Source organism: Talpa occidentalis, unplaced genomic scaffold (assembly GCF_014898055.3).
Source record: "Talpa occidentalis isolate TD23 unplaced genomic scaffold, MPIMG_talOcc4v2.1 talOcc4.6, whole genome shotgun sequence".
Classification (NCBI taxonomy): domain Eukaryota; kingdom Metazoa; phylum Chordata; class Mammalia; order Eulipotyphla; family Talpidae; genus Talpa; species Talpa occidentalis.
This window is the reverse complement of record NW_023604972.1, coordinates 23,966,023-23,992,368: the sequence shown is the minus strand read 5'-3', so window position 1 is coordinate 23,992,368 and position 26,346 is coordinate 23,966,023. Positions and strand designations below refer to the sequence as shown.

The following is a 26,346-nucleotide window of genomic DNA, read 5'->3' as shown; positions in this document are numbered from 1 at the left end:
TGGGAAAGATAGGTAATTTCACTAGTGTTGGTCATCCTATAGTTCTTATTATGTTTCAGACTTACCGATCTACAATATCTCTTGCTATCCCAATTTTGGTAGATAGCAAGAGTTCAGATAATAAGGAATTTATCTTAGAATTTTCAGAATGTTTGGTTCCCGTGTTTGAGTTACAAGCCATTTCCATATTCATTTTCATGTATCAAATATAACATCACTTTTTGTAATGTAGTCTTAGCCTGGATCAGGACTATCACACCTGAAAGGATGCACTTGCTCTGCAAACATTTTTGCAGCACCTACTGGATTCTAGGCACCAGGCTTAGTTCATCAACTACCAAGTAAATTAAGTACAGTTCCTGTCATTCAAAACCTTGCCATAGAAGCACAGTGCAAGCCACATGTATAATTTTAAGTGTTCTAGACACCACATTAACAAGTAAAAATTGAAGCCCAAAATAATTTTAAATGAAATTTTATTAAACTCAATATTTTTGATATATCATTTCAATATGTAATCAGTATAAAAGTATTGTGATATTTTACCTTTTCTTCTTCATACTAAGTGTTCAAAATCTGATGTGCATTTTAAACTTGCAGCATATCTTCATTTGTACTAATCACATTTAAGTAGTCCTCCAGAGACTCATGTGGCCAGTGGCCACCATACTGGGCAGCACAGCACTCGTGGATAACCAAGGGAATTTGAATGGTTTATCAGGATAGGAGAAGTAATGAATTTTTTTTAACATATAACCATATTATCAGAAACTGTAGCTGTTATACTTAAACTCTATGTCATCAGTTTCTTGATCCTCTTGCAGCTCCACAGAGCTTGATAACGACCTCACCATAGCTTAAGAAAACCCTCCATCTCCCATCCTTATAAGAGGACCATCTACGCCTTCATAAATCTGCCCAGGGCACCATTACAGCTGTTTCTTTGTCACCTTGCCCTCTCATCTGTTGGCTGTTTCTGCACATATGTCAGAATAGACACAACCTAACCCATTTGCTGTATTGAAATAATATCCAGTATTTTAAAGCAGAGAGTTTAACACTCTAAACAAAAAAATCAGGTTTCACATTTATCCTGTTGACACCTGTTAAGAACTGCTATATTTGTGGCTCAGTTACTCTGTGCCTTTTCCTTATATGTATTTCTTTATCCTTTTTAAAATTTTAACTTAGCATAGTTTTTATTGTGAGTCAGGCTATTAAAATGGAAACTTAGTTTTGAAGTGTGAGGATAGTTTCATTTATTGGTCACTAAAATTTTCTAATTAGGTTACAGTTCATTAGATAAAATAACCAAATATTTGGAAACAAACAGAATAACCTGTGAACTTATTATCCATTACTGCTGAATTTCACCTGAAATTGCCTGTGTTTTAAAGCAAAATGCACTTCCAAAATTGGTTATGAGATCCAAAAATCATTCTTTGTTACAGGAATAAATTTGTGATTCCCTTCTAAAAAAGCTCTTCTTAAATAATTTTATTTGGTTCATAGTCCCCTCTTATAATTCCAACTTTGTAATATATTTTCTTTTCACCACAAAACATTGACATTCAAAAGGATATGCATATAGTTTAATTTGCATATACTTTTGAAGATTCTAGAAGCTTAAAACCACTGGCAATCTTAAACCTGCTTACAAAAATTTAGTTTTGTAAAATGAAATGAGAGCTCAACTTGCCACTTTTAAAAATCTAGATTATTATACAATCAACAATGAAGTGAGCAAAATGTATGCACTAGTGGAGGAAATAAACTATATTAAACTCAAATGAAAAGCTAAATCTGCATGCTCTGTTGCAAATCCAGAGTTATGTGATTTGTGGCTGAGTTGCCCTAAATTTCACTTGGCTTTGAATTTAAAGCCTCTTCATGAGATATTTAACACTGACCAAATTCTTTACATGTTGAAAAGGAAGTGAGTTCTAAACCTTACTGGCAATCTCATTTCTAAGTTATTTTTCTTTTAGCACTTTATGGAAATGTATTTTGAATATAATTCAACTATCTTGGAAATGAATTGACCTTTTAAATCAATTCCCAGATACCCAACTTTTGCCAGCTAAAACAAGTTCTGCAGATGTTAATGGCTCATGTCAATACTATGAGTGAATAGACAGAAAACACATCATTGAATGTCTCTACTGAGGACAACTGCCAGTCTCGAATCTCTCCTTTCAGTTTTTTGTGCTGATCAGGCGTGGGAGCAGAGGACTCACTGACTATTTGTAAGCTGCTATTTAATATGCAGAAATGCTCCATCAGGAAAAAGGCTGTGAGGCTTTACTGCCACGCCTCTGCTGGGGCGTAGAAGTTAGAAAATTAGAAAATTATATCAGGAAAGGCAGGTCTGAAGTTTTGTGGGTTTTTTTTTTTTTTTTTGCTAATAAAGGAATAGTCTGGAACTCCATGGGTTTTATAGATTATCTGCAAACACTGCTTCTCCCATTGCTGTATTGTCAGTAATATCACTATCTTGCTACCCCATTGCCATAAATTACTGCCAAACAAATACAGATTTGACAGGTGGTGGTATCAAGCACTTATGGTGCCACTTACATACTTATTTATGCCGAGCCACAAAGCTAGGTGTTCCTTGAAATGATTGACTCTTTCCAAAGAGTTTTTATTTATCTGAAACATCTGACTTCTTTCTAGCAAAATAGGACCTTCTCTTTCAAATAATTGCTTGCATCCAAGTTTTCTACTAAGATAGCAAAACAATGCAGTATTTTTAGTTTCCAGAAGTTTTAATTAAAGTCAATGAAACGATACTTTCCCAGCACATTGTGCTGGATATGAATTTCCTGTGATTTTGAATAACCCAAATACCCCTCCCGGAGGAACTGATGTTTTCTTTCTGCATCCCTGGTTTGGATAGAGTCAACGAAGGGAGTTTTATGTGTTTATACTAATTTAGATATTGTTTTCCTTAGTGTGGGATATGTTTCTAATGTATCTTTTAATTACCAACTTAATATCAGCCTTCTGTAGACTTCTTCACTGTTAAAAAAACTCTTTCACTTTTAAAATATGTAAACTTGAATGCCAATATATTTGCGTGTGACGATGTAGGGTACGATATCAGAAGGCTCTGTTCTTACCTAGTAATTTCTCCTTTTTTAAAAAAAAAAAAAGAAACTGGAGTAATAACTTTTTTTAACTGTAGGAAGAGAATTTATAAAAACATGGGCACAGACTTTTCCATAGGAAAACTAAAAAAGTAAAAATATATTAACTTTCCACTTAAAAACTTCTGCATTTTTGTCATAAAACAGTTAATCCAGGCATTTTAAAATAAACTTTGAGTGCAGGCATGTTGGTTTATTTGAAAATTATTTTGAATTTGAAACTTTGTGTAAATATTCATTGATTTGAGGGAGGTTCTTAAATTTCAAGCTTCTAGTAACATTTGAATCAACACCAAACATTATTATACAAAGAAACTATAAGACCACTTATATTTACCAATGTTTACTCACACACAAATTTATTAACCTAAGTTTTTCATTTGATACAGTACTGATTATTGCAAATGCATTTATAAATATAACCTTTGAGATAAATCATATCCATTAAATGTATTTGGTATGCATGTAATAACTTCAGCTTTCTTCAGACAAGCAAAGATTAGGCCACACCTACATAGACCAGTTAAGCATAATTGAAAATTGGTGTTTAAAATTTTCTTGGCAGCCTCTCTTCTGCCTGCCTGTGACTGTGCAGGTGTTTCTCTTCACAAACCTTTTCCCTTTGCAAAACCGGGAGCGTCAGCTCTGCTGCCCATCTGTGACTATGCAGGTGCCTCCCTTTTTTCTTTCTAATAAAACTGTCCTTTTAAAATGTAAAAAATTAAAGATAAATAAAAAGTTCTTATATTTCCATCATACCCCAAGAAATCTGAAAAAGCTTCTGAGTATGTGATACCACAGTAGATAATAGTTGCCTTCAGAGAGAACACTACCATCACCCAGACTAACAAAAATGTATGCTCCTCATCTTAAAAAGACCAACTGTGATAACGCAATAGAGAGCATTCATGTCTGTCTTGTCAACATGTATACACTTATGTTTAAAAAAGAAAAACAGAAAACAGTTTAAAGTCAACTGCACTACCCTAAAAAGTAAGCTGGTTTTCACATGAAGATGCTTAGTTCTTTTAAAGCATGTATCTGACTCCTTGTCTAGGACAAATATTCATTATTTTTCTTTAAATACATGTAGCAAAGCTCACAATTTTCAGATTTGCCTCAGTGTCCCTGCTTTTGTTATTGTCATTAATGTGTTGCCCCCTCCACAAACAAACAAACGCGCGCGCACACACACACACACACACACACACACAATTGGGACTTACTTTTCATGTGCTACTGCTACTTTGTTTTCTTTTCCATCTCATGAAGCAGACATTCATTTTTATATATGCTCAGTCATTCCTTTCCGCTATGAAAAGGAAAAAGATCAGTGTGGTACAGAAGCTGTTCATGGGGAGGCTAGGCTGGGTACATATTGATAAATGGTGAATTTGTAGCAATTCATGCTTCCATAATGAGGTTAAATGAAACGTGAAGTGTAGCAAAGTCCGTGCAACTCTGATTGAAAAATTCACTTGACCGGCATGTCCAGCCTCTTTCTTCTAACAGGTTTTGTTGTTGTTATGTTTGGGGTTTGTGCCTGTGTTTATGTAACCTCATAACTGGGCCGGACATTTTATTCTTTCAGTTCAGCTTGATTACTAATTAGATATTAGGTCCTTTTTAAAAATAATGTAGGTTTAATTGATTTACTAACTTTAGCTTTTTTTTAACAATGTAGGTATTATTGATTTACTAATAATTCACTTTAATTTTCCATTTCTCTTACATGTGTTAGAAAAACTTGTTTGTATTGCCTTTAATTTTGCATCCAGAGTTAAGATTTCCCTTTTTGAGAGATTGCAAAATACATAAGAACATTATACTTTGTTAGTTACAGATTTGTTTTTAATTTACAAAATGGCTTTTATATGTAAATTCAAATTTCACATCCTGATGGCTATAATTATATTTAAAAAAAAAAAAGTAAACGCTTATATACTTTTACCCAGTAACTTTACTCCTCTGAAGTCATCAAAAAAAAAAAAAAAAATCAAAGGGGTGTAAGGAAATCTTGGTGGATGCATCTATTAACTTAATTATGGTGATGGTTATGCAAGTGTGTGCATAGATCCAAAGCCACCAAATTGTATGAAACTTTTAATATCAATTATAGTTCAATAAAAGTTTTTTTACAAAAAAAAGATTTCACATTAAGGAAATAGAGATGTATAGGAATTCTGTATAAGATCGTTCAGTTCAGATGTAAAATAGCAAAAACTAGAAGCAAGTTATATCCAAAAATAGCTATAACCACACTGTAAAGAATATACACCCAGTAACATCATTTCAGAGGATATGGAACAACTTAAGAAAATGTATATCTTTTATATAATGTTAAGAGGGGTAAGAAAAGGGAATGATATTAAATATAGTCGTTTTCCAGAAAATTCAATTTGTGATATATATAAATGAACTATATGAATACAATCAAAACAGAAGAAAATAGTGATTTTATTATTACAGGAAATTATTTTATTTTCAAAAGTATTTTATAATAAAAACAGTAACAATGTTGAAGTAACTATCAGGAAATAGTTTAAAAAGTAATTAAAGCTCTAAAAATGCAATGGCATGAAATATACTCCCTGTAGTGCTTTTTAGCAAGCAAGGTTTTATTTAATTTCTTTGTAAATCTATGACTGCCTATTGATACATATCTTTTTTTGATTTAATGAATGGGGCGAATGCTGACTTAAGGAACAAATACCTAATGAAAGCATCCCTTAGAAATAATGCTATTTTCAAGAAAGGTGTGAAAATTATGTTAATTCTACTGTTGTATGATGGTACAGGATCTAAGCAATGACTTTGTGTTTTTTGTGTTCTAATTTCGGGGATTTATTGTGTTCTTCCTAGATCTGGTTTGCCTTTGTTAATGGATTTTCGGGACAGATCCTCTTTGAGAGATGGTGTATAGGACTTTACAACGTGGTAAGTTTAGGACATGTGATGATTCCTGTTTTATTGAATACTTTAAGACAAAGATTCACCCTGTATTCAGCTGTTTGGTATAATAACCAGTTTGTGCACTTTAGATGTTTACAGCCATGCCTCCTTTAACACTTGGAATATTTGAGAGATCATGCAGAAAAGAGAATATGTTGAAGTATCCTGAATTATACAAAACATCTCAGAATGCCCTGGACTTCAACACCAAGGTAGGACATATCTTGCTCCCTGGCACCCATTTGGGGGGGACTTGCTTTTCTGCTCTAGTTACTTGAAACATCAGGTCTTCCAAAGCCAAGGAGGCAACTCCTGGGTGCCAACCGTGATGAGTCAGATTTGTCTAAGATTCTAATATGGATTGAGATGGTTTTTGCTTCATTTTATTTTGTTTTATAATGTTAAAACGTAACCACGATTCCCCTTGGTTTGCTACATTAAGTGGGTGTCCTTTCGGCCCTCTGCCTTGCTGTCTTGGCCATGTTGTGAGAATTGCTCACTCCTCACAGGAGTCCATCTCCCAGGCCTGACAAGGACGTATAAAGTAGTGAGGGTGGAATGTCACTCTGTAGTAAATTCTTGTGTTGTGAAATGATTTTGTCCTCATCTGACTATCAGACAATTAGTATTGTGTGTTAAAGTAATAGTCTTGGGAAATAATTCATGTAGTCATAATTCTCAGTGTTTCTAAGCAATAAAATTTAAAACACAATATATAAAATGTCCAACATTTTATCTAAAATCATAGTCTGGGTTCATATCCTGCATAACATGCCACGGACTAGAGTCTTTGCTTGTGAGCAATGACATTATTCATCCAAACAACGAAAGTATCTCATTTTTCGCCTAGCTTATGTTCCTGCAAGCTATATTCTAAAATGCTTCCACTTGTGTTTATTAGTAATTCAGGATTTTGTTCAGTGTAAGGGGAAGGGGAACATTTCAATTTTATAATAGTCAAGGTAGCTGCCACTTTGAAACAATAATAAAGCAATAAATGCAATGCATCTTCACAGAACTTTTTCCCATGGATATTGTGCATATTTGTAGCATGTTATTAATATTTATAAGTAACCTAAATGCAGTGTTTTGAATTTAGCATAGTTGAAGTAACATATTGTTAATATTTATTCATTCATAAAGTTCTCGCTATGTTTACTCTCAGTATGCCAAGAGAATAAAGGGTAGATGCTTCAGTGCCTCAAACCTCCCAGCTTAAATGACAGTGCTAAGTTTATAGCCACAATATTATGCATCATCTGGGCCAGGTTCTCATGAATGCATGCTGTATGCTAGTCCAGCTGTGCCCACACACACAACTTGATGACATTGTTTTAAATAACTGAATTTCATTCATTCTGAAAGGTTCTGAGACATACCATTGTTTCTGAAAATTATTCTTCATGATCTCTTTTATGCTTTTATTTTTGAATTTTTATTCTTTAACATTATTTGTGATGTCCAGTTTGAATTGAATTCTACCATCCTGCTGTGAGGTTTCTCACTACCGATGGTGGGTATTTTCAAGTGATGGAAAGCCATAACTGAGGCAGATACAATGAACTATGAGCTCTTGTTTCCCTGAAAAAGTGATCTGGGAACTAAGAAAATTCCAGACCACTGACATTCTCACTGACTTCAACAGTTGCATCAACCTCAGCCACAGGTCCCCATCTGCTGTAGCGCAGACTGCGCTGTGCTCTCTGGAAAGTTAACTTCCCAGCCACACACTTACCATGGCATGCTTGCTTATAATATAAGTTTGATCCTCATGGATTTACCCAAAATCATTCCTGGAAAATCACATTCTTTTATGCCCTTTGCATATGGCAACATGAGCACAGTTTTGTGGCCAAGGAAAAGGTAGTGTGTAGTTTTAACAGGAAGTTTCATTCCTGGAATTCTTTGCTCTTCTTCTACTTCTTACAAATTATTTCATTATCTACAGACCCAAACATTTAGAAAAGTCATCAGATCACCCCAAGTAGGTTGTACAACTTCCATATCCATTTGAATATATATACACACAAGTCACCTACCATTTTTATAGTGTTTATGGATTTTTCTAAAGATTTCAATGAAAATTCTTTGATGAAATCCCCTGTTAAGTGTTTTAAAATTCAGAGACAAATGACTACAAAATGCATAGTTGTATACACAGCAGTGGCTCTGGGTCCCCCAACGTGGAGGCATTGTTGGTCTGAATGATGATGATTACATTTGTTATGGTAAAAAGGGTCGGAGGGTCCGAGGTCATGACAGGGGTTAAAGGATTAGCATGTGACAATAAGTACGGGCAGGAAAATGGAAAAGTAGAACTAATTTTTCTTGCACCCACCTGTGCTTTCTGTCAAATAAAAACTTGTGGTAATGACATAGTGAGGAGAAGAGACAAAGGTTAATGAGTAACACAAGTTCAGATGTGTAATGTATTGGAGCGTAAATGGAATCATACAATCCGGTGTGACTGCGCGAACTAACAAAGGAGATTGAGATCACAGCGGAAAATTTTGGGAGGCAGGCAACTTAATTTCTGTTGTTTGAACAGCTTAAAACTATTAATACATGCCAATTTTATTTAGCAGAAGTTTTGCTTGCAAGAAGCACTTTTAAATGACAAAACTGCCACTGTTCAAGGGGCCATAAATTCTAAACAGTTTTTCTATAACTTAATCTTTCACATTCATGCTACAAAGAAAGTTCCAAGTGATACTTGGTCTCTTGTTCATAAAGTACAATAGGTAGAGGGAGTAATAACTATTAAATGATGTTGTAATTGTGTAAAGTTTGATGTTGACAGGTGTTAAAAATTGCGAAAGCCTTTTTATAAAATCAGTGATAAAGGCAATGCTTGTTTGCTTGTTTTTTAAAGGAACTATACAATTTAAACATATAATTGCTATCTTTACTACTAAGGTATGTTTGGGGGAGAGAGAGAGCAAGAGAGAGAGAGCCCATGCATCTTTTCCTTTTAATGATAGAATGCATTTTATACTACTTGTGCTGCACATGGGGAAGAGAAAATAGACGTTTCACCAAATTATATCCTTTTCTACTGCCTATTCTTCTAGAATTTAAAAAGTAGTCCTACTTAAAGAATTTCAGGATCTACATTACTTTAAGTTTCCTTTTTCAGGCACAAATTTAAACTGTTAATACTTGGTTTTTCAAAAGTAAAAAACATTTCAGTGAAGCTGAAAAAACATTTTGAGAAACATAAAAATAAATAAATGACCCATGAAGGTCTAAGAGGCAGAAAGTGTCTGTCAGTTCTATTAATTCACAGTGGTGGCCCGACAGAAACACGTTTTGTGAATCCAGCTCACAGATAAAAAGAAAGGTCAGAGTTCAGAGAGCTAGTTTATCGCAAATGGTTCTCATGGATTTTTGTTTTCCCTCAGGTTTTCTGGGTTCATTGTTTAAATGGCCTCTTCCACTCAGTTATTCTGTTTTGGTTTCCACTAAAAGCCCTTCAGTATGGTAAGTAGAAAGAATATGAATGCGAAGAGATGACTTTTTACTTTTTCAGAAGAATAATTCATTGTCAATATACGTTAAAAATTATAGCAGTGTTTCCTTTTATGGTATTTCCCTTAACCTAAAATACATGCATCCAAAAGTTGTACACACTTTCAGGATTTTTATTATTCCTTTGGGAGCAAAGTGATTTAATATATGCAAAGCCTTTCTTCTCTACTTCTCATGTTTTTCAAACTTGCAGAGAGTTAAATTTTAGGGCTCTTTTTCCCCCCTCTGCTGATGTATAGTTTAGAGACAATAGTGCTCATATTTTATGTGGTCTCTTTATGATACCTGTGGGGCTACTATCAGGCTCTTCATTCTGAACCTAATCAGACATGCTAGTATTTTCAAGTATACTGGAGCCAATGTTTTGAATTAGATTTTTAATGTTTTTTATGTTCATCTTGTAGTACAAGCTTTTCTACTGCATGTTTGGAGGAAGTGATTTTATTCTGTCAGTTTTGAGACATGTGATCAAGGTGAATTTCCTATACACATGAAAATGATGAAATAGGCACTTAGGAAAGAAATCCCTGTGAGGCTAAAGGGAGAGCTGCCATGTCCCAGAGGCCCCTCACCTTGAGATCCTGGGGAGACAGGCATTCAGGGCCTCTGCTCCCGGACTACAGTAAGTCAAAGCACAGCACACACACCACTGAAGGGTGTGCCCTTTAAAAGTACAGACTGTGAGACTGAACAATTGCCAACAGGAGAGCAGGTACAGCAAACTCTGGGCCACCTACAGTCTTATCTCCACGGCAACTAGGGCAATCCTCGTAAAATAGCAATCAGATATGAGGTGCCTCTCTTCCCAAAACCCACAGAATTCTATCACATTTGAAACAAAAACCATAGCCTCAAACTTAGCTAACTCCTCTATTGATTTTTCCCGGCTCACCATCCTGCAGTCTGCCAGCCCTCCCTCTCACTCCCTCAGGCCTGTGCTCTGAGAGGCCCTCCAAATGAGCCCAGACACTGCCCCCACCCCAATTCCCGGAGCTGGAGCTCCATCCCCTTGTCATCCTGTATCCTCCTCATGGTACTTGCCACTAGGGTGAGATGTACTTGCTTATTCTCTGTACTTGCTTCTCTTTGAAGGGCCAGGAATTGTCCATTTAGTTCACCATGCCATTCCGTTGCTTAGAGAGATTCCCTGCTCATCACAAGCACTCAGTAAATTGCCAATAAGTTAACAAGAGATTGCAGCATGAATAGGATGACTGAGAGTTAAAGAGAAGGCAGTGGTTTCATGTCCTAGTCAGAGATTTTCATCTGACTTTTTTACTAATTGCTCTTTCAGTACAACAGTAAATACTTCTCATTTTCTAGGCCATGGAAATGAGAGCCATAAGGCAATCAAAAGTATAGAAGATTGATCCAGTAAGCCAGATGAATCACAATGGGATTTGGTTTTGTTGAAATACAGTTCACGTCCATAAAAATTAACCTTTCAAACTGTACAATTTAGTGGATTTCAGTATATTCATAGAATTGTGCTAATGGCACCACTATCTAATGCCCAAACATTGTCCTCACCACATAAAGACACCCCTTGCCCCTTGGCAGTCACTCCCCATTTCTCCATCTACACCAATCCCTGCAAACCACTAATATTCAACTCTGCGTTTACCTATTCTGGAGATGGAAAATATAACATGTGACCTTGGTTCATCCATGTTGCAGTATGATCAATTCTTTAATATTTCTTATGGCTGACTAATATTCCATTGGGTGGATATGAACCATGTTTTGTTTTTCCATTCATCAACTGAGGGACATTTTGTTTACTCTCACTTTTTAGAGCCATGTGCAATTGAAATCTAGAATACAGAATCTTAGACAAGTTCTTTAAGTAAATTTACCTTCAAAATGCAAAATCAATGCTGTTATTTCAACATTTTACATTAGACAGAAGAAATTTAATATCAATACTGTTTTAATCCAAATAGCATCTAAAATGCCTGAGGAGTGACAGGGTCTGAAAAAGAATTCCCAAGAAACTTTAGCTCCTGAAGAGCAGATCCTACTCTCCCTTTGCATTTGTTTGTCTGGGAAACTGCTTAAGGCAGCCAGCCACCTTCAGATGAGACAGTTCACATGGGGTGCTGCCTGGGAACCCAGACTAGCCAAGTCCAAAGAACACAGGCTTTCTCTCCTGAAGACATGAGTGGCATATATCAGAAATTGCAGTTTAATATTCTAATGGTGAGGGTTTTGATGGGTGGTGGTTGTTTGGTGGGTGGGAGGGAATGGTTGCCTTGTTTTTAATTTTTAAGAAAGAAGAGGGAGGGTTAGGGGTTTTTAGCTTTTGAAAGGACGGAGTATAGAAGAATATGAACATGCATATAACTTGTTGCTAAATATTTGTTTATTCGCTATGATCTATAGGCACCTGAAAATACCCAAGATCTTTTTGGGATACATGAGATCATTTGAAATGATGGTTAGACCAAAATATGATTATTTTTGATAGTTTGTTTATGTTGGTTAAGGAAGCTTTGTAGGAGCATGGAAATCAGAAAATACTCTTAAGATATTTTTAGTTATTTATGGATTTCTGCATTTGTTAATTTGTTTCTATGGAAATTTGCTGATTAATTGCAGACTTTCATAAGTTTATCCACAGTGTACTGATAAGTCCTAACACATCAGAATCCTGTGTCCCCACAGAGGAAGTACCCTTGCAGAGAAAGGGTACCCTTGATTGCCTGGTTGTTTGCAGCCTTTCTTGCCTGCTTTTAACCAAAAATTTTGGAGAAGGAAGTGCCACGTTGTGGAGCATCTGACATGCACCATGACCGTACTGGGTGCTTTATATATGAAGCCTCCTTTTAATATCAGAATCCCTCCAGGGCAAACAGTTTCACTCCATCTTTTAAGTTAAGAAACTGAGATTCATAAAGATTTATTATAAATAACCAAAAGGACACAACTAGTAACAGAACTAAGCCTGGTCCATGTCTGTGGCTCACTGGACACTCCTTTCTTTTCATACCACCACCCCTCTCCCTGTCCCATCCCATGTCTCATTCTAACTGGTTTTGTCCTTGCATATTAGACTTTAAATAAGTACTAGACATGTGCATAAATAAAAATATTGTGTTACACACATCATGGACTCCTAATTTTTTAATGGTATTAGGGATTTTATTATCCAGGTTTGTTTTTTTTTTTACTTCCATTTGATTTTCTTTTTTTACCAGTAATACTAACCTTAGTTAGCATCCACTCTCCAAAGCCACATTTGTTTGCCCTTGTTGGAATAACAAAATGCTATAAAATCAACCTGTAAATTCACCCAGACCTTCAAAAAGTCATATGCCTGGAATCAAGTCAGTGCTACTCAGTCCTCTGTGAGTTACTTTTATGAATCCCTTTTGGTCCAACAACTTTATTAAGAGAGAGTAAGTGTGCTTCCCAAAGGCCTCACCTATGTTGTTCCCTAAGTGCCTTATTAAGGGCACGGTGCTTTCTCCTGTCTTACTGCCCATATCATTAAGCTTCACTTGACCAATAAGTTTGATTTTTTTTCATCCATGGTCCCAGAGTCTTGGTTAACAAGTCAGTTTTCCTTCTTTTTGTTTGTTGACTATTGAGAATTTATTTATAATTTGTGGCCCACATTAATGGTGATTTGGGGGGACTTCTTACAGTGGTTTTATAAATTGGTCTCTTCTTTTGTTCAATATTTCTAACTGATTTATCTTTGAAAGGATACCAAAAGGACTTCACTTGTTTTCTAACACCTTTTTTTTTTCTTTCATACAGGTACTGTATTTGGAAATGGGAAGACCTCTGATTACCTGCTTTTGGGAAACTTTGTTTATACTGTGAGTCCAAGGCATTCACTTAGTTTGTGTATAAAATCAAATGCTTTCCTGGGTGCTCATCTTATTTTCAAATTTAAATGTTGTGTTTCTGGATTTAAAGGTTGTTTACACGTCTCTTTAAAAATGAAGTAAGATGTTTTGACTCCTAAGAGGTTATATTAGGTTATAAAATTGTCGTTTAGGTTCACTGACTTTATAGGACTTTGGTTGCTATTATTATCAATATTTCTTCTTTTATTGCCTCATTTTTTCCTTTTTCTCTCCCATGTCCCTTTTTTCCTCAATTTTATTATACTGTCCTTGTTAATTTTTGTTGCTTTCTTGAATTATGGCAAAGATTGCCATCCTACTTGGGTGTTTACCCAGTAATTATTCCAGAGTCTCCTGTTAACTGAAATGAAAGAGAAATCACCACTCTTTGGGGATATATAACCCACACAAAGCATGGAACACACTGGGTTATCACTATGCCAAATGCCTGGGGGTGTACTCAGATAAGTGTAAACCCGTCCTTTCTAAGAACCCAAAAAATGTTTTAAAACCATTTTCTGCTGAAAAGTCAGAAACACTACTGGAATGCTAGTGCCTGAGGTCACACAGTTGGCATCTGATAAAATTTACTCCCACCCATAACTCAGTTCCCAGATCAGTGTCCTTTGCTCTCTCTTCCTGTGTTCCTCTCCATGACCCCCAAAAGGGCCAACGTGCTGTTCTAATACTAAGTGGCAATCTGTATGGTTAAGTCAATTGGTAGAAAAATTATACTTTGGAGTTTAAATAACTGAAAAATAGAATGTTAAGGTCATTAAGTAACAGGGATTAAGGTTTTGGGAATCTGGGGGTCTCCCTTTCATGACATCAACCACTGAAGTAGGAAGAGAAAGAGAAAATAGGTTTGGGGGCTAATGAGTTGTTTTCATACAACATGAGTTAAAAAAAAAAGTTAATACTTGATAGAGTTAGTAGAAATTAATTAGAGTGTGCATCGTGGATGTCTCCTAGAAGATATTTCTCTTTAATTTTATGTCGGACTGTATCTCTCATTTTAGAACTTTTCATATAACAAGTTAATTTTCAAATATTTGGAAGTTTATATTCCCATGGTTATTAATCCTAAATTGCCATTAAATATCTTGCTGAAAAAACTCAAATGCTTCACTGTAATGTGACCTACTTTGACCACCCCTCTGGAAGTAACTCATCAGATGTTACATGGAAGCCTTTAAAGTCTTCAAAGTAGATCCCTGGTCTAGAACTCAGAGTTCCCACCATCTAATCACAGTTAGTCACCCTGATAACCAACTCCATCTTTGGGTATTTTCTAGAAGTTACTTTTATGAACATAACAAGATATACCTTTATCTCATTCAACACTTAGGAAAATTGTAAGGTTTTGGGAGCTGTGAACCAGGAACTGTAAATAAAGACCAAATGTGTATGAGAAATATATATATATATATATATATATATATATATAGTCATTTGAATGACCAAATATATATTTTTATAAAAAACAAAGTATGAGCTATCATATTTATGAAATAAAATAATATTTCCCTCTGTTTTAGTTTGTGGTAATAACTGTGTGTTTGAAAGCTGGACTGGAGACATCTTATTGGACATGGGTAAGAACAGCTCTAATCATTATCTATTAAATTTATTTATACATTATCACCAGTGGGGAATCATTCTAAATTTATCCCTGTACCCTAGTTCCACAGGTTGTTAATTGAGGGAAATCAGGGATGGAGTGGGGGAAACTGAGGATTCTAGTTTGTAAGAGTGAATGAAACAAAGTAAGTTTTTTTACCATACCACTTCTCAGAGACTTTATTATATTATTGTGTTTTGTGGATATCCCAGGTAAAGGTACGGAAGATTTCCAACTTCTGGACTGAGAATAATTTCTTAGTAGAGTGTGTCACCAAACTGGCATTCAGTAGGAAATCCATGGAAAAATAATTCTGAAGACTACTAATATTAGTGAAAGAGTGATCCTCAGACAACTGTAAATCTCCAATCTGGACAACAGAAGCTCCCTTTTAGATACATTGCTTTTTAAGCATATTTGCATCTAGATAATGAGAAAAGAAAACAAAAAGAAATGAAAGTTTGCTAATTATAGGAAATACTAGCACAGGAAATTTGGATTGGACAGCCATTGACATGCAGATAGCATTTGCAAAGTGTCTAACATCTTTCAGTAAGAGTTTACAGAGCAAAAATGAAGGAGGCTTAAAGATGGTAGGCAATAAAAAATGCAAGAGTAAGAGGAACAAACCACCAAAGGAGATGGCACAGGAATAGCTCTAACTGCCAGAACCACAAACACCAGAATTATTGTGGAAGAGATTAGCACTCAATGAGAGAGAAAGCTAAAACACACACACAATTACAGTTGACCCTTGAACAACAAAGGTTTGAACTGCATGGGTTCACTTAATATGTGAATTTTTTTCTGTCGAGGGTTCTACTTTCACAGATTCACCAACCACAGATGTCAGTTGGTTGGATCCACACATGTGAAAGCAAGTAAAAGTAGGACTGACTATAAATTATATATGGATTTTTCACATATTAGGGTTAGCCCCCCAACACTCCCCACGTTATTCAAGGACGAACTGTATTTAGAAATTCCTACAGAAAACATTTTATTGATATAGTGAAAAATGAATAAGGAAATTTGTCAAAGGCTCATTTGTGTTTGTGGGCTTGTTCTACTTAAAAGTCTTTTGACCCCAGTTTCCTCATTTCAGTTCAGCCATATAGCAATCTGGGGCAGCATTGCACTCTGGGTGGTGTTTTTTGGAATCTACTCATCTCTGTGGCCTGCTGTTCCAATGGCTCCCGACATGTCAGGAGAGGTAATATGTTCTGATATATTTTGATCCAACAAATCTTAGCAATTGGTATTCATTAATGAACCTAAGTCATTTGACTTGGATTTATATTAAAATAGTATCTGCAATTTAAAAGCTCTTTTTGAATTCCACATGTTGTGAGTGATAAATCTTGAGAGAATATTTTAAACTTGGGCATTTTATGTCTTAAATCTGACTTATCCTTTCATAAACATAGCAGGGACAATAAAATATGGTTGTCAAGAGCTTGAATCATGTTAAGAATATCCATCTAGAAGATGCCATTTTAAAGTTAGACCATAAATCCATAAATACATTTCGGATAAGAGATTTGAGGAAATGGTGTGCTTATATCTTGGGAACAGTCTATCATTTCTTCTGTTATCTCTTACTCTAAAGAAAATCTACCTTCAACAAGATTAAATGCACTTTTAGAGTTGTCTTAATGACATCAGTTTGGTTTTTGAAAGAGTTAGAGCATCTGACATTTCATCCTTATCATAGTCTATTTTCAATTCTGTCTTTCAGTTTCCCCTTACACTGGTAGGAATTGAGTTATTAGGTGTTCATGGGGGAGAGTCACAAGATCTCCTTTCCTTCAGAAGAGATTCCAGCAGTAGGAGGGTTTATGATTTCAATTGCAGGAAATTTGACATAAAATGTATAAAAGAAAATGTGGAAAACATTTCAGGATTTCCTGTGACCTCACAGTAACTTGCAAATCAAGGGTAATGTGAGCTCCGTTACAGTACATTGTTATCCCCAGTCACAGGAAACCTTCCAGTGGTTTCCATGTATTTGTTGCCCCTAAGTACTGCCTGAGTACCTTTCACTTTTGACAGTCTGGTTTATAGATCATTTTCATGAAATTTTATCCGACAGCATCCTGCTTTTTATAAATTAGCAGAATGCAGGCCCATTTAAAAAAAATTTTTGTGGTTAAATTTATTAGAGCAAGGCATTATATACTATTACAGCAAAACCAGACACATCAAGAAGCAGGTACTTCCTCCACCAAAAGTGAAGGCTTCTTTTGAAACATATACTGTGAATTCTAGAAAATGTACAGCATGTATTTTGAGGAGAACAGAGAGAAAGCTGTGACTGTATCTCCTCCTTACCTTGGTATCTGAGTCCTTTTTTCCTGAAGAAATAAAATCAAAGACTATGCATGTCTCATGATGCCCCTTGGAAAATCCAGTTCTTGTCTGTGTTTTTATATGGGGTGCTATTTCTAATTGTATCTGATTTTTACCTAAGTCAATTCCAACTTAATATCTTTTTTGTTAGGCCACATTTTATCTCGTTTCTAAATGTTTTATCTTCAAAATGAATGACACAAAAGATTTTGAGTTCCAGATAGCTTAAGCAACTGCAGCCAATAACTTTGATGACAAGAACAGAGTTTTTGACCACCTACTTCTAGGACAAGTGTGAAGTTGAACTGGGTTTTGGCCAACCAGATATAACTCTACCCATGCCTGTAGAATTCCCAGTATTACCCATACACAAAATTGAATATCATCTCTTGAGACGTGTGGTATTGCTGCATTTAATTCAAAGTGAAATGGATGTCAGTACTCCATCATGTTTCTGTACATTTCCTATATAATGGGAAGTGCTAACAGGTGTTCTTTACCATATTGTTTTATTATTACTGGTACTTTGAATATTATGTGGTTGGTGTGCCATTGAAAATATAAAAGGAGATCAGCTCAGCTGTAGGCTTGACTAATTGTCCAAAATGTAAGTCTGTTTAATTTATTTAAAGAAAAAAGTAATACTTTAAATTTATGGTATACTGGAGTGCTTATAAGGCATTTTGATGTGGGGTGGGGGGTGTGTGTGTGAGAGAGAGAGAGAGAGAGAGAGAGAGAGAGAGAGAGAGAGAATGTGCCTCAGAGTAACTCCAAAACGAGAATAACAAGAATGCCATTCAAATTCTCAAGAATGAATAGTCTACATTTGCTGTTAACTGGTCATTAATATAGCCATAACTCAATTTTTGGAAACTTTCATTATGGGTAGGTAGAAGGTTAGGTAGAGAACTAGAGGTATAGAGCTAGGTAGAGAGTCACAGCTTTGTTACATTATAATCCTGTTAATTTCAAAAAGAAGTAACTGCCCTTCAGTTTACATTTTTCTAATCTTAAAATTCAACATTACAATCACGAGTGTAGTCAAATACCTACAAGCACACACATACTTATACATATATATGAAAAATTTATGTGCCAAAAATTTTATCTGTATTATATATACAAAATTGGCCAACCATCTTGAATAAAATTTACTTACCTGTTAACTTTCATGGCCATTTACTATCATAACATATATTACATATATATTATAGGTTACATGTTATAATGTATTATAAATGCCAGGATAAGTATAAATATTAGCACTCCCTGACTTACATGTTTTATATAATCTGCATAATAAAAACACAGCCTGGAGCAGCCTCTAGAACATAAGACTGTTCCATCGGTTTTGTGGGGTGGTGTGTAGGTAATTTTCTCTCATCACCACTAAGAGAGTGATAATTTTCTAATCCAAACACTTGAATTCCAGTCCTTTCCTGTATCGATTTGGTAACAGTTCCAACTTCCAAGACTAAGTGATTAATAAAATATTATTATTTTACTTGGATCAGGACCTAGTGTGAAATCACAGGGCATAATTGTTTCAATGTTCACACACATCAGCTCTATGGAGTATCAAGCAATTTGGAGGCCTGGTTAGTTTCCATTAGTAAATATGATTCAACTAACTTTGAGTCAAATGCTTTCTTTTTTTTTAAAGATTTATTTATTTATGCATATAAGAACTGGGGTACAGGCCAGAGGTGTGGATGGTAAGAGGATTCACCAGACAGAGTGGGGAACAGAACAAGCAGATGACTGAAATACACTGCTGAGGGGAGCAGCGGGTGAATCAGGAGAGGTCTGCTGCGCCATGTGGGTTGCTCCCAGGCCGGCTGGGGTATCAAATTTGGGCTGCAGTGACTGTGGATTGCTTCATAGGTTGCATCTTAACCCCTTGAGCCACCATGGAGACCCTGAGTCAAATGCTTTCTAAATAAGTCAAATAGATCAGGGCTTTAAATGAGGGAACTAATTATAGTTAATTCTTTTCAACAGAAGAAAATAAAGCTCTGTGGCAAGGAGAATGCAATTAATGGGAGAGAAAAGAAAATCTCTTTTCTGTTTTCTTGACAGCACTACCTCCTCATTTCTTCTTTCTGATACATTTCAGTGGTCCTATTATTCTATTGGGCTGTCAGAAAAGTCATGACTTTTTTTTCTATGTTTTTCAAGCAAAAATGCATCATGACTTTTCCGACAACCTGTCCCCCTCATCTAAGTCATAATAATCGTTCCAGAATGTTTAAACTTCTTGAGTCTCCACTGCCTCTTTATTCCTTTACTCATTCACACCAATATAACAGTGTCAGGCTTCTATTGCCCCACAAATAAGTGTTAAATAGGTGATCATTAAGTAAATTTGTTTGCTTGCTTGCTTGTTTTGCGCAAATAAGAAACAATGGTGTAGAGATGTTAGAGGCAGAAATCAGCTCAAGTAAGAATATCTCCCTAACCATCTTGAAGTCTTCAACATGTGGCGATTTCCTTCAGCAGAACAGGATGCTGGTCTCATTTAACTCACCGTTCTGTGTTGGTCACTGGTTAGCTGGTAGCTGTACATGCTACTTAAGCAGACCCTCAGTTGTCTATACCCACAAGGTGGCCTCTCAGCATCTAAGGCTGGAGTCCCCTGTGTGCTTCTCGTCACTTTTCTCTCCAGAGGATCATCTTAAATGTTGAAAGAGCACAGACTATTGTGCTCTAGTTCACAGGATCTCAGGGTGCAAATTATACACAAATTAAGCAACTCACAGGTGCAGGTCTCAAGCTTCTATATTCAACTGGACCATATTCACACATAGATCAGGGTTTCATTGTTACTTCCAATTTACATTCCTGGTTCATCTTTGTGGTCCCATCTGAAGACTGAGCCGTTTTGTCAACCTATTGAAAGAAAATCCCTGTTTGAATCAAGTGGGGTTGGGATAGCACAGTGGATATCAACATTTATTGTGTAGGTACTATGTTCACACACTATGGGTTTCTTTGTGTTTTCTGTTGTTGTTCTGTTGTGTTGTTCTGTTTTAAGTGCATATGGCAAAGCTTTGTCATAAGCACGGTAATAGCAAGTGACCCAGAGAATTCATCCCAGGTGTAATTTTTGTAAATCTAGTAGTTTTCACAAACATCCTGAGGAACTAAGAACTTTTCCTTTGGAGCCCATTGCTTGAGAATATTGCTTATTCCCAAGTGAGAACTTTTTCTTTTCTTCTTACATCCATTTTCCTGACATTCCATAATTTCCCTGATTTATCTGATGTTTCCCAGGATCTATACCTATGGCCCTGACCAATTTCCCTAAATTAGCCAGATACAGAAGTATTCTCTTTTAAAAAGTGCCCAGATTTTTAATTTCCCCTTTTGAACATCTGCCTAACTCCCTGAACCCCAGTTATAAAAATTCCATGTCACTTCATATCCTAGCCTCTTAACAGTACTATTAGTAAAAACAACACCCATCTCACTGTGAAAAAAAAAAAAATTCTTTAAATTGAAAACCAAATCCTCTCACATCATTAGAGAATATGCAGTCACCAGCAGAGAACAACTGGGCTTCATTTACCAAGGATTGGTCACTTTTCTAGCACTTTCCCTGTCTTTGCTTATTTAACAATGAGAGCAATTGCAACACTCTAAGATAGTTCCTATTACACATTTCACAGGTTAAGTAATTTTCTCAAGATCACACAGCTTGTGTCTGAGCTACGATTGAAACTCCTTCATCACCACACAGACTGGTCTCTGTTCCTCTTACATTTCTTCTCTTGCCTTTTCATTCCTCTCTACAAAGGCTGTTCTCCCAGCCTTATCAACTTTTAGTGTCAGCACCACCAAATCCTTACTTCCCCTGGTAAACTAAGCAATCTGTATACAAGTTGCTGCCTTCAGCTACGCTCAACTGCCTGTGTCACTGACCAGGGGTTCGTTACACACCCTGAAATAGTTTCTTTCTCCCTTACTTCAGCACATTCAACATGCCTGGAATTACCAGAAACTCATTTCCCAAATATCTCAGAGTTCAGTGCAGACTGGGTTACTCTACCCTTCACCAGAGCCGGCTGCTCTCAGTTGGGGGGCAGGGTGTTCCCACTGGGGAAACAGTCCTTCCTTTAGTTGTACACTTTGTTTTTGTAACAGGGATTCTACATCTATGCCCATAGTAATAATTCAAATGACAATGATTAACAAGTGTCCCCGATAGCCCAAAAATTCCTGCCATCGTCCCAGTATTAAAAAAGGAATGATGACGGGGGAGGGGGGGAGTGGATTTTACTAAGGTAGAAAATATGACAAAAAGAAATTATTTAGGAAAGGAAAATGAAGAGCAAACAACAGTGTGACAGACTTGACTGTGACTTTAAATATGTCGCTGTCTTCCTCTTCTCTCACAAATATGGTTGTGATTTAAGAGGAAGACTTTTTTCCAAACCTGACTTGTATTTTTTCACACCAGTACAACAATTTATGGGGCAAGGTAGGCCCTGGGGAGGAGCGCTGTGTTACATAAACATATGCTGGCCTGCTTTTCCGACTGCTCTCGATGATGTTACTGGGTATTTTTTGAATTTCCAGAACAAAATATTTTAGCCGCTCTGATTAGTCCACCAGATTAAAAAATAAAAAGCTACATCAAGGTTATTTCATACCACGATTAATACCAGAAGCTTAGTATCGGCAAAACTTTTAAATTTATCCTGGCATTGCAAGCACGCATTGCAAAGTCCTCCTCAGCGCCATCTGGTTCTGCTCTCCCTGGCCTCAGGGATCTATAAAACTACTGAAGGAAATTGAAGTTAAGGAACGAGCATGTGTTTTACAGAATTTCAGATCTCTTGATTGAGGTTTGTAAAGTCTCTCTGAAAACAATAAAAATCTTTGTTGAACCCTTTGGTGTCACCCCCGTAGGAAAGGTATTAATAAACTACATTAGAGATAAGATTTTCCTAAGTTGTGTGGTTGCCTATTTTACCAACATAATAAATTACTTTACATATGAGGAATTTCCTGGTTAAAATCATCCTTATTCATCTCTCAGCTTTTATTTACCTCGATAGCATGTAATCATTTATTGGTCACAAGGCCGGCCCTTGCAAATAGGGTGGGACAGTGTTACCATACCATGGAGTTTCACCCAAGATTACTATGTTTAGCCAAGTAGCCTGGAGGGAACAACCACCCTAAACTGTCAGATGTTTTCCAGTGAGCCAACCAGTGGTCATGAGCCCGTCTGGCAAAACATGCCATTGGTCACCGTCCTCATTCCCTGGCAGTGAGTGGCTAGTGGACCTTCATAGTCCTTAAAGCAGCGGGGCTCCTTGCCACCCCTAAGCCCATTCTATGCAGAGAAGCCTGTGTGGGAATACTGAGCAGGAGAATCAGACATGCCTATGGCAAAGGTAATGGCAAATCGAGGCATTTGCACACATTTGAAGTTAGAGCTCTCTTTAGTCATTACAGGAGTTGGCTTTTTTTTTTTCTTTTTTGTAAGTGCAACTTCTTTTCTACGATATAGAGCAAATGTGCACAGAGCATTGTTTCTAGAAGCCAGGCTCTGCAGTAGACACTGGAGGATGCAGAGGTGAATAGCACTTGTCCTCATCCCTAAGGATCTTGTTGCCCAGTGATGGGGGCTGATGTCATAAACATGAGAGAGTCTGTGGTGTCCCCAAAGTGCCATCATATCTAGCAAGGCATGAAAAGTCGAACAAAGCTTGCTCTTAGTATGGCTGAGCTTTGACTGTTCTCCTCTAGAGCCAGTTCCTTCATTTCGCAAATACGGTTGGCTGCTTAGTAGGTGCTGAGTGCTAGGTCTAGGTAATGGTTTAGGCAGAATCGCCATTATTATTCAGGTTGAGGGGACCAGGGAATAGGAGAGACAAACCATTACTTTGTCAGTTAACAAATGACTAAATGATGAATGACTAGAGATCATTTCAAAAAGTAATAATTTATAGGAAGAAAACAGGGTGATATGATATTACACAGACCATAATGCATGTTCCTGGAAGGTCTTTTTGAAGGACAGTTAAGTGAAACTCAAATGATGCAGGGATACCTGTTGTGTTAAGAGCATTTTAGGACTGAAGGAACAGCAGGTGCCCACTCTCTGAGGCAGGAATGAGCCTGGAAGTTTCAAAGAATAAAAGGCCGGCGTGTCTAGGGTAGAGGGAATTAGAAAGAGCTCTGTAATATGGGATCGGAGAGCTAGGTATAGGGCCGATGGCCCCGCCACCCTCAGCATTTTAGCTCATAAAACCAGGACGACTTGTTCTTGAGTTGCATTCCAAGGATTCTATCATAAATGCTCATAAAGGAAATCATGAACGTCACTGTCCCATCTGCTTCAATAGAGCTCATAGCTGGACATAATTCTTGTATTTCATGATATAGCAAGATAAAGAGACCTTCAATGAGTATTCAAAAGCTGCTTCATTCCAAGTTACCACCTAGACTCCCTAGTATGCATCATCAAAAAAGCAAGTTATATTATGCCATATTTTTTTGTTTTTTTTTAAATTATAGATTAAGATAGAAATTATTCCTCTATCATATAAAGAACTCTGGTATAGACAGGGAGTCTAGAACTGGTGTGGCAGCTATACAGTCATCAAGGATAAAACACCAAGTCTGGCATACTTCTTCATAGACCAAAATAGCTGCTTCAGCTCTAGTCATTTTAACAACATTCCAATAGCAAGAAAGGGACAAAGGATTAATCTCTTCTCTTTGAGGTGTTTTCCTTGTCATTGCCCACCACATTTTCACTGATAGCTCATTCTCCAAAAGCTAGTCACATAGCCATACAGACTGCAACAAAAGACCAGAGGGAATATATGTCTGAGTTCATGGACAAGATAACCGGTCAGGAATCAAGTGCATCTGTGAAAAGACAGAATATATGGGAGTTAGGGGTCAGGAGAAGGGCAGCTAAAAGTTTCTGGTATGAAAGTCAATAATATAGCAAATCAACACATTGTATACCTTAAAATTACATAATGGTATATGTCAGTAATATCTCAATAAAACTGGAAAACAAAGTTGAAAAAGAAAAATGTTTTCCTACAATCTGAAACAAGTCATTATGTAACAAGGTTACATGTAATCAAACAATTGATGCTTAATGAGAAATTTTTAAAAGGATAGAATGCAAAACCATCACAAAATTATGAAGACCTTGTTTAAGGATAACAAGTGAATACATTGAGTGTTGAAATAATGTACCCTATCCTATACAACTTACCCAGTTACATCATAAAATTTCAAAATTCTTTTTCTCATAATAAAAAAAACATTTTGTTACTATTTCTGTCCTCATTTTTTCTGGTACTTTTAAGTATTTTAAATAGCACAGTAAAGAAGATTAAAATAAAACAAAACAAAACAAATTCTGTTCTTAATTATTTTTACTATTCTGGGAACTATATCCCTAGAAAAAAAAGTTTCAGAGCCACGCATTTCCTAATAGTAGTGATTCCTTTTTCAGTGACTGTTTTCTTTTGTATGTTTAGTCAAGATTGACTGACGGGTAGTCAAACTTGCTGTCTTTTGGAAAAAGTTAACTCCTGATTGACCCAATTTCCAACTAGCTCTTCCTCCTATTGCTCTGAATATGTTTTTTTTTTTTTTTTTTTTAAGATTTATTTATTTATTTATGCAAGCACTGGGTACAGTCAGAAGCACCGGAGGGTGAGAGAATTCACCAGAGTCAGAGCGGGGAGCAGAGCAGGCAGAGGGACCGAAGTACACTGCTGAGGGGAGCAGCGGGCGGCAGGAGAGGTCTGCGCACCATGTGGGACCCTCCTCTGGTGGCTGGGGAGCAGCCGGGGATCGAACCGGCACTGCAGAGGCTGCAGGCAGCTTCGCAACCTAGCGCTCAATCACTGCGCCACCGGGGAGGCCCTCTGAATATGTTTCTTAATCATTTTTTTCTCATCACTCCTTTCGCCAGAGAGTGGAGATACAAAAGTTATTTCTTGCATCATATGGCTAAATTGAATATTGGTTCTGAGTTCCATAGGGAGATCACCCCTCCTTTAATCCCTCACGGCCACCCTAAAACAGGGGAAGCACTTAACTGCTCTGAACATGTATCTGATTTGCTTATTTTGTAAGCTTTTCTTTGTTTAGAACAATTTGCATATTCTCTTAGATTTTTGTTTGTTTGTTTGTTTGTGATAATCCAAGCCAAGTGTTTTCTTTGTCTCTGAGGAATCAAGAGCTTCTGGAAATAATTGCAAACATATTAGTTTATCTGGAACACCCTTCTCCTTAGTTATTTTCTGGGTGTTCTGCCCTGTCTATTTTTATGGAGAAAGCAATAAGTCATCCTGTGTAAGAGTTTAATCCAACTGAGATTTATAGACTGCCTATGTGTGCAGGACAGAGGGTGAAAGGCCCGATGTGGGTGTGGGATGGCCACAGAAGCCTCCCCAGAGAGATGAGCAAATACCTGAAGTTGGGCGAGCAGGATCACAGCTACCTGGAGGGAGTGAATTGCACACAGGAGAAACAGAGGAGACCAGAGTGCTGAAGCAGAATGAGGAAGGGAGTGAGAAACAAGACTGAGAGGTGGGATGAGTCAGTCAGAGCCTGGAGACCATTGAAAAGACTGGATTTTGCTCTTAAGTTCAAGGAGGGTTGTGCCGAGGAGTCACACACAACTCGGCTTTTTTTTCTTTTTTTTTAAAGATTTATTTATGCATACAAGAACTGGCATACAGGCCAGAGGTGCATAGGGTGAGAGGATTCACCAGAGACAGAGTGGGGAACAGAACAGGCAGACTGACTGAAATGCACTGCTGAGGGGAGCAGCGCAGAGACAGGAGCGGTCTGCTGCGCCAGGTGGGTAGCTCCCTGGCCGGCCGGGGATCGAACTTGTGCTAGAGTG

General features: G+C 36.8%; 1 protein-coding gene across 3 annotated transcripts in view; it reads left to right on the top strand.

The window, feature by feature from the left end:
- The window catches only part of ATP8A1 (ATPase phospholipid transporting 8A1), a 219,516-nt gene that overhangs the window by 168,861 nt on the left and 24,309 nt on the right, over nt 1-26,346 (top strand). For all 3 annotated transcript variants that reach the window (XR_005128999.2, XM_037530697.2, XM_037530696.2), the window contains exons 27-32: nt 6,012-6,086; nt 6,191-6,313; nt 9,503-9,581; nt 13,392-13,453; nt 15,022-15,078; nt 16,210-16,317. Coding sequence is in view for 2 of the 3 variants with exons in the window: in XM_037530697.2 (XP_037386594.1) it covers nt 6,012-6,086; nt 6,191-6,313; nt 9,503-9,581; nt 13,392-13,453; nt 15,022-15,078; nt 16,210-16,317 (504 nt within the window). In the remaining variant the exon portion in view is untranslated. The remainder of the gene's footprint in view (nt 1-6,011; nt 6,087-6,190; nt 6,314-9,502; nt 9,582-13,391; nt 13,454-15,021; nt 15,079-16,209; nt 16,318-26,346) is intronic.